This window comes from Mobula birostris, chromosome 18 (assembly GCF_030028105.1).
Source record: "Mobula birostris isolate sMobBir1 chromosome 18, sMobBir1.hap1, whole genome shotgun sequence".
Taxonomy (NCBI): Eukaryota; Metazoa; Chordata; class Chondrichthyes; order Myliobatiformes; family Myliobatidae; genus Mobula; species Mobula birostris.
In genome coordinates, this window is record NC_092387.1 from 57116300 (window position 1) to 57131869 (window position 15570).

At 42.8% G+C, this 15570-nt stretch overlaps 1 protein-coding gene across 5 annotated transcripts in view; it reads right to left on the reverse strand.

Moving 5' to 3' along the window:
* Nucleotides 1-15570, reverse strand: part of LOC140212137 (collagen and calcium-binding EGF domain-containing protein 1-like) — a 210105-nt gene that overhangs the window by 65363 nt on the left and 129172 nt on the right. For 4 of the 5 annotated variants that reach the window (XM_072282739.1, XM_072282741.1, XM_072282742.1 and 1 more), the window contains one exon: nt 1221-1355. The exons of the other annotated variant lie outside the window; for it this stretch is intronic. In XM_072282739.1, coding sequence (XP_072138840.1) covers nt 1221-1355 — 135 coding nt within the window. The remainder of the gene's footprint in view (nt 1-1220; nt 1356-15570) is intronic. 5 annotated transcript variants of the gene reach the window in all.

A 15570-nucleotide genomic window follows, 5' to 3' on the forward strand; every position in this document is an offset into this window, starting at 1 on the left:
TCTTGTGTCTATTGATCCTAAGGCTATTATTCTCAGTGTAAAAATGGAAAACATGCTTTTCCTGTGAATCTGATCCAAACAGAGGAAAGGGTAAAGTTGTATCCAATGTCCTAACTTAGCTTGTCTGTGCTCGAATGATTTAGGTATCACATCACCATTAGTACACAGCCATAATATGGCCACTTCTGAATTTCATGGTTTTATTGATCTACTTTGTTAGTTAAGACCATAAAACTTTACAACACTTTACAAAACTTTACAATACTTTACAAAACTTTACAATACTTAGGCCATTCAGTCAATCGAGTCTGCTCCACCATTCAACGATAGCTGATTTATTATCCCTCTCAACCCCATTCTCTTGCCTTCTCTTTGTAACCTATGACACCTTTATTAATCAAGAACCTGTCAAACTCTCTTTAAATGTATCCAATTATTTGGCCTTCACAGCTGTCTGTGGCAGTGATTTCCACGGATTCACCACCCTCTGACTAAAGAAATTCTTCCTCATCTCAGTTCTAAGAGATGTCCTTCTATTTTGAGCCCTCTGGTCCTAGACTTCCCCACTATAAGAAGCATCTTTTCTGTGCCCACTATATCTAGGCTTTTCAATCTTCACTATTTACTAGGTTTCAATGAGAATCTCCACCCCCCATCTTCTAAACAAGCGTTTCCCATAAGTAACTTTCAGAAGATTTATTCTTCGTATGTCTCCTGAGGTGTTTCTGAGAACTCTGTTCTAGGTCCAAACACCTCCAGCTGTTCTGCACCGATATTTTCTCTTTGACAATGTTGGAATTTGAGGCCTCTATTGATGCACATAATTCCATTCGAAGCTACCTATGCTTTCATACAGCTAAACCTAGGCATTCATTCAGGCATATGGTAAGAGGAAAATTGTATTTACCCCATAAAGCACCAGGCAATGATAATTTCCATTATCAAACAATCCAACCCTCTACTCTTGACATTCAATTGCAATACCATCACTGAAATGGCTAACTTGCAGTTCACCAATGATTTATGTTGGTCTTATGAGTGTTGTGTATTTGATGCTACGTGCCTGCGATGCTGCTGCAGATGAGTTTTACCTTGCACCTATGCAGGCACGTACTCGTGCAGATGACAGTAAACTTGGCTTTGACTTTGAGCCTCTGCAGTGATAAGTGGAACTCAGTACTGCAGCACCAGTATCATCTTAACAAAATCAAAGATCTCACCAAGGCAGTAGGGTGTCTGATGATTTCTGTGGCGCTCTCGGTCAAAGCGAAATCCAGGATAGCAGGTACAGACAACACGTCCAAAGCTGTCAGTGCATTGTTGTTCACAGGGTGAGCCAGCACAGACATCGATATCTGGAGACACAGAAGGCACCTAGTGAGTAATGGGAGCTACCCATGAAAGTTCTTGCTATTAGGGTTTATTGGATCCCATAGCTTCTGCGTTGAGACGTCTCATTGCATAGCAATGTAGATTCAAGCGATCAGGCGATACTGTCATTATGTTACAGAAAGAGCAAGACAGAGCCCAAGAATGTTCCAAAGGCAATAGTTCAAATCCACCCTGACAGCTGGGGCATTTAAATTCAGTGAACTGAGTATTTAGAAAGCTGGTCTTGAGGATCTGAGTTATAGCGAAGGTTGAATAGGTGAGGACTTTATTCCGCAGTGTAGGAGAATGAGGGGAGATTTGATAGAGGTACACAAAATTATGAGAGGTATAGATAGGCTTATCCCCCTGAGTCTGCGCAAGATTAGAACTAGAGATCATAGGTTAAGGGTGAAAGATGAAATATTTAAGAGGAAACTTTTTCACTCAGAGAGTGGTGTGAATGTGGAACGAGCTGCCAAAGGAAGTAATGGATGCAGGTTCAATTTCAACACTTAAGAGAAGTTTTGATAAGTACATGGATGGGAGGGGTACGGAGGGCTATGGGACAGGTGCCGATCTATGGGACCACGTAGAATAACATTTCGGCATAAACTAAATGGGCTGAAGGGTCTGTTTCTGTACTAGAGCGCTCTACGACTCTGTGGTGTCGGTGGTGACAAAACTACTCATAAACACCTAGAACAACAATCAGCTGGAGGAACTCAGCGGATCAAGCAGCATCTCAAGGAAATTGCAATGTCTCGGGCTTAAACCCCACTGGGTTTCCCGATGCAGGATTTCGATCCAAAATGTCGACATTACCTTTCCTCCCACAGGTGCTGCTAGATCCGCAGAGTTCCTCCAGCAGCTTGTGTGTTGCTCCAAATTCCAGCATCTGCAGTCTCTTCTGTCTCATAAACACCTACCTGGTGCGATCACGTTTCTCGGGGAAGGAAATACTTTACCTGTTCTGGTCCATTTGTGAGTTCAGAGGCATTACCCATTAATCATTTCAAGAACAATTAAAAATTAGCCACAAACACTACCTCACCAACAACACCCACGCCCTGTGGATGTTAGAAAACTGAGGTTGTCTAAAGGCTATTTATGCCTAGTGATGGGGAAATGTGAAGTTTGAGGTTTTCCGTCTTCAGAAGCTAAAACGAAATGGGGGGGGGGTGCGTGTATGGAGGTCCTGTGAATGGAGCTAAGCTACAGATTGGACTCATCTATTTGTGCAGCTCAGGCTGGGTCAGTCTGTTCCACACTGCCCAGCTCCAAGACACTACTTTCGTTCTAACGTTGCTACATCCATCCTCTAATTTTTGATCAACATTTGGTGTTTCACCCTCAGACAAATCATCAGCACATTTGAGTTGACTGTGATTGCACTGTTGTAATGAAATGTAAAAAATAACATGCAAAAAAAACTTCATTATATCTCAGAACATGTGAGAATAATAACCCAATTAACTAATTTACCAATTAGGCTGGCGGGCTGGAGATAGGCCTCAACCAAAGGTTACCCTTCCCTCAACTAGCCGCAGGTCACCCTTGGGCAAGGTGTATCATTTATTTAGCAACCCCCTCCCCACACACCAAGCAGGGCCAAGTTGAAGCCATGGGAGCAGGTGGTGTATGGTTGTATGAGCAGCTGGTGCTTATCACAAGTCCTGGTTGTGCGACCACTGACACCAGGCAGACAATCTCTGAAGAGTACTGATAATGGCCGGGGTGACCCATCTTATAAAGATACTGCTCAGAAGAAGGCAAAGGCAAACCATTTCTGCAGAAAGCTTTGCCAAGAACAATCACGGTCAAGACCATGATTACCCACATCATATGGCTCGGCACTTGATGAGTGAACAACCAACTGATAATGACAGTTAGATATGGAAAAATTTACAAATTCTCAGGCCTTGTTGGGCTTGGATTGACTATAGTTGCACGGGATTTTAATTCTATACCTGAACAAACCTCTGTTTGTGAATTAATGGGCTACAGTAGGATGAGGTGTGTATTCATTTTTTGGAAGATTATTTTACTGATGGAATATACACATACTACATACCACAAAAGCCTGAGATCACATAACATGAAGCTCAAGGGCCACTCTATCCTGCTGTTACAAGGCAATTGAATGGTTTCCTAGTATGATAAAATGGACTTTTGACCTCACAGTCTACCCCATTTTGACCTTGCACTGTACCTAGGACATGCCTTCTTCCCAGTGCTACGATTAGGTTGAAAGTATAGGAAGTTAAGACATACATTCAAAGTTTTAGGAACAACTTCTTCTCCACCACCAGGTTTCTAAACGGACAATGTACCCGTGAACACGACCTCACTAAGTTTTCTCTCTTAATTTAAGGTTTTTATATATATTTCTTATTGTAATTTATGGTTGTTTTTATATTTGCAGTGTACTGCTGCCACAAAACAACAAATTTCACAACGTACTGTATGTCAATGATAATAAACTTGACTCTGATTCTGATTCAGTTTCATTTGCATTCAGATAAGATTTGCTTCATTTGAACACGAACATCGAAACATATAGTGAAAAGCGTTATTTACATCAAATCAAATCAGCAAGGATTGCTCTCAGCAGCCCACAAGTGTCACCACATTTCCAGCATCAACATAGCATGCCCACAACTCAATAACACTAGCTGTACGTCTTTGGAACATGGAAGGACACTGGAGCACCCATGTAGTCACGGGGAGAACATAAAAACTCCTTGCAAACAGAGGCAGAAATCAGATTGAATTGACTTTATTTCTTACGTCCTTCACATCCACGAGGAGTAAAAATCTTTACGTTACATCTCGGTCTAAGTGTGCAATGTGCAATCATAGTAATTTAAAATAATTTGTAAGAAATAGAGCAGTCAATCTAACATAGAAATACACTCAAGTCAGTTTGAGTTCATCAGTCTGATGGCCCGGTGGAAGAAGCTGTTCTGGAGCCTGTCGATCCTGGCTTTTATGCTGCGGTACCGTTTCCCGGATGGTAGCAGCTGGAATAGATTATGGTTGGGGTGACTTGGGTCCCCAGTGATCATTCGGGCCCTTTTTTCACACCTGTCTTTATAAGTGTCCTGAATCATGGGAAGTTCACAACTACAGATGCTCTGGGCTGTCTGCACCACTCTCTGCAGAGTCCTGCGGTTAAGGGAGGTACAGTTCCCATACCAGGCAGTGATGCAGCCAGTCAGGATGTTCTCAATTGTGCCCCTGCAGAAAGTTCTTAGGATTTGGGGGCCCATACCAAACTTCCTTAACCGTCTGAGGTGAAAGAGGCACTGTTGTGTACAGACCCCGTGAGATCCTCAGTGATGTGGATGCCGAGGAACTTAAAGCTGTTCACCCTCTCAACCCCAGATCCACTGATGTCAATAGGGGTTGGCCCGTTTCTATTCCTCCTGTAATCCACAGCCTGCTCCTTTGTTTTTGCGATAATGAGGGAGAGGTTGTTTTCTTGACGCCACTGTGTCAGAGAGATGACTTCTTCCCCATAGGCCACCTCGTTATTGTTTGAGATTAGGCCAATCAATGTAGTGTCGTCTTGGAAACTGATTGCCGGTGTGGTAAACAATTGTGCTAACCACAGTGGTACCATGCCACCCCTACTGTTACTCTGTTATTGTTTTGTCTTGTACCCCCTCAATATTGGGTAGACAGGTCTCATAAGCTGTGGCTGGCCGCTATTCTAGTAGAAGGGAAACTCTGATCTCAAACCTCTCTTGCCTTGCAGCTATACCCACTCATGGGGAAGGCTTCTAGAATAAACCCCGAGGGAAAAGACCGGAGCTGCTGCCCCTCAGGCAGTCCCACATTGAGTTCAACGCTGACTGGCAACTCCTGCGACATTGCTGCTACCAAACTGTATCGGTTCTCTGGCCATTCCTTTGGGTTCATCAGATATGTGGAGAGGGGGAGCTTGCTACATGGGCAACAGTTTGCTCTCCATATCGTCCTGCCCAGGCTTGTGTACCTCAATGGCTAGGATTCAGTATCCATGGTCAATCCTAACCAACCGAGGCCTCAGCCCTCGATGTAATGAATTAATCTGTATGAAAGCTATGCGCTATGAGTTTTTGATTGTACCTCAGTACATACGACAATCGTAAATCAGTTTAGTAATTTACAATAGAGGGGGCTGGCCCAGATAGACTAGAAAGGCAAGGTGTTGAGAGCTGTGCGAGATTGGATCGCTTTAACTGCCGAGCCGATTTGGAGAGGTCGAGAATGGTTTCTTCAGCAGCAAAATCTAGGACTGTAGCGAATAACTGGACAGCGCATTCTAGGCCAGGAGCAATTTGCCATGGCAGAGCCCGGGTCCTAATACGACGTACAATCAGCTAGACAGACAATTTAAGCAGTGGCCCAGATAGACTGGAAAAGCAGGGTGTTGAGAGTCAGGCCAATTTCACTCGCTCTCCTGCGATGTTCACTTCCCTCTCCGTGACACCGAGGCTGTGAGACTGCCCCTGGCTGCTGTGCTTCATGTCTGCAAACTTTGTGGGCGATTTGCCCTGCTAATATGATGAACTGAGACTGAGGCTTTGGACCTTCTCCAGGCTGCCCTGGAGATTTGAACCTAAGGACTCAATTCGGTACAGAATACTGTTGTTGTTGCTCATTTCTATTATTTGCATGATTTGTGTTTTTTTTCTCTTTCTCTGTACGGATTGGAGATTGGCCTTTTAAAAATTGCATTCTTTTGGAACCTTGCTTTGTGGCTGCCTATAAGCAATCAAATCTCAAGGTTGTATAATTTATACATTCTTTGATAATAAATATACTTTGAATTTGAACTTGAATTGAATGAGTGATGACTGGATCTCCAGGGAAACAGGAGCCACAAGTAGGAGCCATTGAGCCTGTTCTGTTCTCTAAAATGATCGATCCTTTACCTCACATAATCACTCCCTTGACCCTTGATGTACCCATGAAAATTGTGAAACAAGAAAATTATACAAAAGAATTCTATCAGAAAATAGATTAACATAGGAATGAGAAAGGTTTAAAAAAGATGGGCCTGGCACTTATATGCAGTATCACTGTTCGAACCTTTCGGATGCCCCAATGCAGCATGCAGACTATGAAACATAGATAAAAAAAGCTTCAAAGGATACAGGCATATTTGGGCAAATCGGACTAGTTTAGATGGGCGTCTTGGTCCGTATGGACAAGTCAGGCTGAAAGGCCTTTATACGTATTGTGCTTCTCTACGACTCTTAAGCACTTTTGATGTGTAGCCATTATTATATGATTGGCTCAAAGAAGCATGCAAGGAAATGAGTTGTAGGTCAAGCATTGATCCTTTGGGCTGAATAGCCTGTTTGTGTGTTGTAACAGCCACAGAAGAAAATCAAGGCTGTGGAAGTGTAATAACTTAAGTCACAAAAGAGAACTATGATTGGAATTCATGGAGGGAACTATAATCTAGCATTCAGCTATGATTGATGAATGTGGCCAGGCTGATTATTGATCATTTGTGTGGAAATTACTTGGATGTATGTTTTTACCACAGAAGAATCTTGGAAACCTATGAGCAGATAACCACAGGCATCCTACATTCAAGTCATTACAAGCAGAAATGTATCTTATTGTATCTGGCAATGATACAACTATTCAGTGGAAATGAAATAATAGTAAATAAGTTTGGAACCACCAATTGAACATTTTACAAGTCAGACGCTGAGTAGTTCATGCATTTGACATAATTTATGTTGGATATGCTCTTGCTCCAATCTCAATACGTTGCTTCATAGAGACCTTCCATAACGAGCCACCACATGCTGAGAATTCCTATGTTTCATCCTTATGCTCCCATTATATTCACATAAACATTATTCATCCAGGGAATTTCCAGTCAGTGGCCAATTGGCTTGGAGATCTAATTGCACTTGGCCAAAGAACTTCTCTGCAGCCACTTCTTCAGCCAAAGTCCTACACAAAGAAAAGTTGCATTTGAAAGTGATACTTCTCAGTCAACAAAATGCCTTGTGAAATGGACACTGTTTTATTATAAAATGTACAGCAGTCAATTTATACAGAGCAAAATCTTACAAGCACCACTCTGTTGGATGTCCCACTGTGTTGGATGTCCCATTGTACTGGATGTTCCACTTTATTGGATGACCCATTGTGTTGGATGTCCCATTGTAATGGATGTTTCAGTGTTGTCAGTAGCCAGGTAAGTCTTGGTCAGAAGTAGTCTGAACTAATGTAATCTTAGACCGCCTCACGAGAAGGAAGATTTTAATTTAACTTCTCACTTAAGAGTCAACACCAGTGGTAGACCCAGTGCCTGACTGGGCCATCTATTGAATAGGGATTGAGGTACCTGGAGTTGAATTAGAACCCATGGCCTTATAACCTGGAAGTGAGAGTGCTTTCGTTGAAGCTGTCACTCAGCACAGTCAGGTCCAATTATTCTGAGACCAGAAGTACCAATTGAAGATTAGTTTTCAAATCCTGTCATAGTCATAGAACAATACCGCACAGATACAGGCCCTCTGACCGCACAAGTCCAGCCAACCATGGTGCCCACCTAGCCATTACTTCTTTCCTCTGTTTAGACCATATATCTCCCTAAGCCTTGTCCTTCCATGTACCTATTCAAGTGCTTCTTAAATAACACTATTGTACCTGTCTCAGACCCTTGTTCCACATATTCACTACCTTCTACATGAACAAATTGCTTCTCAGGTTCCTTTAAATCTTTCCCCTCCTACACTCGATCTAAACTCTTTCGTTTTGGTGTACCTTACACTGGGGAAAAGACTGATGAAGGGTCTCATTGAGTCATTAACAATCCATTTCCTTCCATAGGTGCTGCCTGACCTGCTGAGATCCCTCAGCGTTTTGTGTGTTTTGTTTAAGGTTTCCAGCACCTGCAGTTCTCTTGTGTGGAGCCCGCATTTGTTACCCCCTCACCACCCTAAAACATTCATTGCCTTCACCATTTGGTGCAGGGTGGCTGTAGTGTGTATTATCTACAGAAATGCACTGCAGGGTTGAACAGGTTTCTCTGACAGCAGCTCCCTAAAGCTTGATCCCTCTCAGCAACGTGCAAAGGCACCAGCTGCGTTGAAACACTGCCTCCTGCAGTTCCCTCTATGACACCCAAAATCTTAACGTGAAAATACATCAACACACACAAAATGTCGGAGGAACTCAATACATCAGGTAGCATCTATGGAGTGAAATAAGTAGTTGACATTGTGGGCCAATTCTCTTCATCAACCTGATGGCATGAACATCGATTTTTCTAACTTGTGGTGCTTTCTCCCCTCCCCCTTCTCTCTTTTTCCATTCCCCATTCTGGCTCCCCTCTCACCCCTTCCTTTCTTCTCAACTGCTCACTACCCGCCTCTGGTGCCCCTCCTCCTGCCCTTTCTCCCATGTTCTGCTGTGCTCTCGTATCAAATTCCTTCTTCTTTGGCCCATTACCTCTTCCACCTTTCACCCCACCGCTTCTCACTTCACCCCTCCCCCGCCTACCTGGTTTCACCTATCACCAGCCAGCTTGTCCTCCCACTTTCTTTTTCTGGCTTCTTCCCTCTTCCTTTCCAGTCCTCCCCGTAATGAAGGATCTTGGCCCGAAATGTCGACCGTTTATTCCTCTCCATGGATGCTACCTGACCTGCTGAGTTCCTATGGCACTTTATGTGTGTTGCTCTGGATTTCCAGCATCTGCAGATTCTCTTGTGTTGACAATACGTCACCAGTCTTTCACCATCGGTAGCTATGTATAAATCCTGGGATTCTCTGACCCAGAGCTCCATAAGGGTACATTCACCAAAAAGTCTGCAGCAGTTCAAGAAAGTGGCTTACCAAGGCCAATTCAAAGTTCAAAGTAAATTTATTATCAAAGCAGGTATATGTCACCTTGAGATTCGTTTTCTTCTAGGCATTCACAGTAGAACAGATAAATATATTAGAATCAATGAAAACTGAACACAAAGTCTGACAAACAACCAATGTGCAAAAGATGACAAACTGTGCAATTAATGCTGACAACCTGAGTTACAGATTTCTTCAAAGTGAGTCCATAGGTTATGGATTCAGTTCAGAGTTGAGGTGAGTGAAGTTATTCGTGTTGGTTCAGGAGCCTGATGGATGAAGGGTGATAACTGTTCCTGAACCTGGAGGTGTGGGACCTAATGCTGCTGTACCTCCTTCCCGATAGGCATTGAACAGTGAACTGGCATTGTTGCCCAGATCGTGAATGAATAGAAAGGAAATCCATCAGGCTTGCCAATGTCCTTCAAGAAGTAAATCTACTAACCTGGTCTAAGCATCGTTCCAGACCCATGGATGTGGTTGGGTCTAAAACTGAAATGGCTACAGTGCATGGCTCAGAAAATAGGCAACATCCAAATCCCAAGAGCAAGTCAATGGAAGGAAACAAATTGGGCAGTACGCTGAAGACCATATAATAGTAAGAAATAGAGCAGAATTAGGCCAATCGACCCATCAAGTCAGCTTCACCTTTCCATCATGACTGATTTATTATCTCCCTCTACTGCATTCTCCCCGCAATCTTTGACACGTTGCTAACCACGAACTTCTGAACCTCCGCTTTAAATATACTGTATCCAATGACTTGGACTCTGCATTTGTCTTTGGCAATGAATTCCACAAGTTCACCCAAGCTCTGGCTGAAGAAATTCCTCCTCTTCTCTGTTCTAAAGGTAAGTTCTTCTGTTCCTGCCTGTGCCCTCTGCTCCGAGTCTCCCCCACGATAAGAAACATTCTCTTCATGTCCATTCTATCTAGGCCTTTCAATATTCAATAGGTTACATAAGGAGGGACAGCAATTTCAGATGTTACCTAAAAGTTGCGATTTGCATTGCAAACTCCCTTTTGAAGTATTGTAGCCTTGTGGAAATGAGACATTCCACCCTGCCACTTCCTCCCTCCCTCCCTATATCCTCCTTTCTGCCATAGGTAAAATGACTGGTCTTTGCCCTGCGATGCGATTCCAGTGATGCTTAATATTAGCTCAAGGTGCAGCCTCTCACCTCACCTGCCAACATTCAGGGTTCGCCTCTGAAGTCAACTCTTTTAGATAATCAACCATTCCAGTTTGCACTCTACATTATTTTTTCTCTATCTTCTTATAGTAATGTGGATTTCATTCATCACCTCTGCATGCACTCCAGACTCAACTTACCACGTGTCAGCCAGAATCAGTGCAATTTGTATCTGTCAGTTTCTCTTCACCTCCACCTAATAATAATCCTTCCTCTTTTTCTTTCTGCCTCTCCTCGCACTTTTCAGTTTAACCTTTTAAAAGATAAAGATTTCCAACTTTAACTTTTCTAACTTTTCTCAGTTCTGACCTAAGGCCAACAGGCCGAAACATTACTTTGTAGTACACACTGAAGACACACACGCTCAGCAATTCAGGAGCAGTTTCTTCCTCCCTGCCATCTGATTCCTAAATAGATATTGAACTTGTGAACACTACCTCACTTTTTAACATATATTATTTCTGTTTTTTGCACGATTTTGAATCTATTCAATATACGTCTACTGTAATTGATTTACTTATTTATTTTTTATTATTATTTCATTATTTTTTCTTCTTCTTCTATATTATGTATTGCATTGAACTGTTGCTGCTAAGTTAACAAATTTCACGTCACATGCTGGTGATAGTAAACCTGATTCTGATTCTGACAGTAGTACTTTGTTACTGCATTTTGCATTCTGCAGTATCTTACTTCCCTCTCCCCAGATACTGCCTGACCTGCTGAGAATTTCCAGCAGTAGTTGGCTTTATTTCAAACTTCCAGCATGTGCAGTATTTTATTAGATTACTTTAATTCCTCTTGTCTTTCTTCTTAGTTGTTCTTCCCAGAATGCAGTAGCGTCCTAATTATGGAGCTTTGGTGGATTAGTAGGCTGGTTTAGGATTGGTCAATGCAAATTGCATTGTGTTAGAGATGATAAGTCAATCAACCATTCTATTCCAGTGGCAGCGGGCTACAGCAGCTCAGTCAAGAATAGATGGAATTCATCATGTACTAGCGGGTAGCAGTTTCGACCACTCCCATGGCTTAAATATGCAACCATCAAGGTGCCATGGGAGCCCGCACGCAAAGCAAGCTGCCAAGATGTTTAGCTTTACTAAGATAAAGTTTATCCCTGGCAATGAAACAACTGAGTGGAATTATATTTCATGCAATTGAGACAAAAATCCAGGAAGGAGGGGATTAGTGAGATCAATAGGTGAAATAGAGTTCCGAACATGATAAATACTTGCCTTTACCTTTGAAAAACATAAACTTATGTTATGCAATAATGTAATTGCATGACAGAACTAGGAAGATGATGATGTTTCACATGTGAAAGAGCCTTCTGGCACAGCATGGATCAATGGAACATTTCCAACATTCTGTCTTAAAAGAGGACATCCAGTTTCCCAAACATTGTTTTCTCATCCGGCCTCTGCCACAGCTGGGTGCTTGGTTGCACAGTGTTTGCACAGTTCCCACTCCTGATCAGGCTCTTTTCCTCAACCTGTCCTTTCTTTTGACACAGTCTAATATGTCCTGTGATCTTCCACCACCACCCCCATTAAACCCTTTCTTTGTCACATGACCCTCCATGAAGGGAGGGGTGAGCCCATGACAGAGGCTTGGCTGGTGTTGCAGAAGTTGGAGGAATGCGGAGCTTTTTTTTTCCAGGTAGAGCTGATTAAAATCAGAATTAAGTTAAATGTAGTTTTAATTTACTCATTCACTGCTGGTGGCAAGTTATTGTCCTTCCTGAGCTACCCCTAATTTGAAGAGAGGGTCAAGAGCTGACCAGACTGGAGTTGAATTAATCAAGGATGCCAGATTGCTTCCCTGTAGGAAATTAAGTAATTACTGATAGATACTCCAGTTGCTTTATGATCAGCACATCTGATAGCATCTTTTTAATACCAGATCAAATGACTTCCAGTTGATGTAACGGGGATTGAACTCATGTCCTAGGTCAGAGTTCCAGACCACATCGATATTAGTTCAGTACCTCAACCACTATGCTGCCAAACCCTTTGCGTTTATGGCTGCCTTCCTAGTGCCCTTGCATGGTCCGAAGTAAGGGTATGTGCAAGGGTTGTCAGGGTTATGGATATGATTATGGATGCTTCATCTAAGGCATCAAGAATATGCACGTCTGTATATACATACAGAATGTGTCTGTCTCAAGTGGCCCTGAGAGACTACCATGCGATTTCTGTGCACACCCCAGCCCCAAACACTTTACCGCCAATGAAACACTTTTTGAAGTGATGTGATGTGGGAAAGGTGACAACAATTTGCAAACCACTCGCTTCCATAAAGGTGACCTGATTCAGTTGTGCTGATTGAGGGATGTATATTGGGTGGAATAACAGAGTTAATTTCTTGCCCTTCTCCGGAAAAGTGCCTTGAGACCTTTCAGGTGATACTTGGTATTTAAAAAACGCGGTCCTCCCTTAGCGTCTCATTGGAATATCTGTCTGCCCTCAGATTACTGGAAAGGAACTTGCTTGTAATGCAAGAGCAAATCAAGCTGCCAGAGGGCCTGCAGGCCAAGCAGCATCTGTGGAGGCAAAGGGATAATTGACAGTTCACCTTGAGACTGCATCGGAATTGAGAACACAGAGGGGAGAGGGTGATAGATGGAACGAGGTGAGGTGATGTATAATGGAATTGGAATTGCTTTATTATTGTCACATGTACTGAGGTAAAATGAAAAGCTTGCTTTGAAAATCATATTATTACACAATCCATTGAGGTGGTACAAAATAGAGAATAAAGCCACAGAGAAGGTGCAGTGCAGGTAGACAATAAGTTGCAAAATCATATCAAGGAAGACCTTGAAGTCAGGCGTCCTTGTTATTACACTAGGGAGCCATTCAATAATCTTGTTACACTAGGATGGAAATTGGCAGTACGAGTTTTGGGGCTTTTTTAACTTCTGCCTGATAGGAGAGGGGAGAAGGGAAAATCCCCAGGGTATCTGGAGTCATTGATTCTGCTGGGCAGAATTAGGAGACAGGCTGGTAGGTAAGTAGAGGAAATGGATCTCTGTTTTATACCGGCCGTCTTCACTCGTAGGCCCAGTGCAGGGTTTCCACCCAAAGCATTGACAATTCCTTTCCCCACCACAGATGCTGCTCGACCTACTGAGTTCCTCCAGCGGACTGATGCTTCAGATTCCAGCAACTGCTGTTGCAGCCCCCCCAGTTCAAGGTTCGACAGGCTCACTTAGAGATGCTCTGCCGCACGCCACTGTTGTAACACATGGTTATTTGAGTTACTACTGCCTTCCTGTCAGCTTGAACCTTTCTGGCCATTCTCTTCTGACCTCTCTAATTCAGGGGTTCCCAACCTTTTTTTGCACCGCGGACCGGCCAACTGGGGGGTGGGGGGGGGTGTTCAAATAGGGTTAAACTCACCTCAACATGTCTTTTACAGTTAGGGTTGCCAACTTTCTCACCCCCAAATAAGGGACAAAAGTAGCAGTCAAATCCCGGGACACTTTACCCCAGGAAAGACTACTATGACCATGAAGCCTTGCACGGGCACCTGCGTGCGCATGCGTGATGTGCGCATATGTGACGTGCGCGTACGTGCCAAATTTTTTCCCACTAATCGGTTTTGCCTTCATCTTCCCAACTATACTGTACATACATTATTTCTACTTTATATAGGCTGTGTATTTATCATATCATTCCTGCTTTTACTATATGTTAGTGTTATTTAGTTTTGGTTTTATGTGTTATTTGGTATGATTTGTTCGGTTATTTTTTGGGTCTGGGAACACTTAAAAAGTTTTCCCATATAAATTAATGGTAATTGCTTCATTGCTTCTTCGCTTCACGCCATTTCGGCACGAAAGGTTTCATAGGAACGCTCTACCTTAGCGGGGGAAATACGGGACAAACCAATTTAGCCCAGTATAAGGGATGTCCCAGCTAATACGGGACAGTTGGCAACCCTATTCAAGTTCAACAGTGTGTGACAGGGAATGAGGAAAGGTGCAGCTGACTCATATTGTTTCCTCACAGCCCGGTAGCACATGCTTTGCGGCCCGGTACCGGTCCGCGGCCTGGTGGTTGGGGACCGCTGCTCTCATTAACAAGGAATTTTCACCCACAGAACTACTGCTCACTGGACGTTTGTTTTTGTTTTTTCACCCTTCTCTGTAAACTCTAGAACAGTGTCTCCCAACCTTTTTTTAAGCCCAAAATCCCCCTAAAGCATTTTCATACTTGCCAACGCACCCCAGACCACCTTCCTACTTGCCAATGCCTTTCTTAGGCACAATATATTTTCCAGCACCCCCAGAGCATAACAACATGTCTACCATATGCTAATATGAGAAAAATGATTCTGCTTAAAATTTTTATGTCTTTAAACCTAGTTTATACAATACCTGTGCACCGTACAGCAGCTTTGATATCAATGTGACCCTTGGGCGTGGTGGTTTTTAGCAAGAGTTGGAATATCTGGTTCAAGTTGTGACAGCAAAATCCTCAAGTCCCCAAGCGGTTTCTGTTTTTTGTGAGTCTGTCGTTCACTGCACTGAAGCCTCTTTCAATTAAGTGAGAGGATGGAAATGCAATGAAGAGCAGTTTGGCTCTTCTCCAACAACCAGGAAACTTCGTATGACAGTGCAGCCACATACCACAAAAGCCGACATTTTAAAAAAAGTATTTTTGCTTCTTCTTCATTCTGAATTTCACGTAATTTCTTCTTGCAAACTCTCTTCCTATTCTTCCACCTTGCAAAGAAATGGGTTAATTACCCAGTCTGGAATTTCCAGGTTGTTCAAATTCTTGAATCAATTCCGAAAATCTTTCTTCATTGACTGCAACTGTAAGCAGTACTCTTGCAAATCAGCATCTGTGAAAGAGAGTGCCGTACTCTCAATGCAAGCAAACTGTGAGAACATTCTTCTCCCAATGTTTTGCTTATATATTTCCAATTTTCTGATAAAAGTGGACATTGCACTTTTTGCCTGGATAAAATTGAAATTCTCCCTGCAGTTTTATTTTGTCATACAAATCAGCTAGGTATGCCACATCTCTATGTAGAAGTTCAATCTTGTTTCCAAGTTCTTGTCGACTTTGAGCAAAAATTCAACCACAGTGTCAAAAGGATCAAAGAAACATTTTAAGCAGCAGCCTTTTGTCAGCTAATA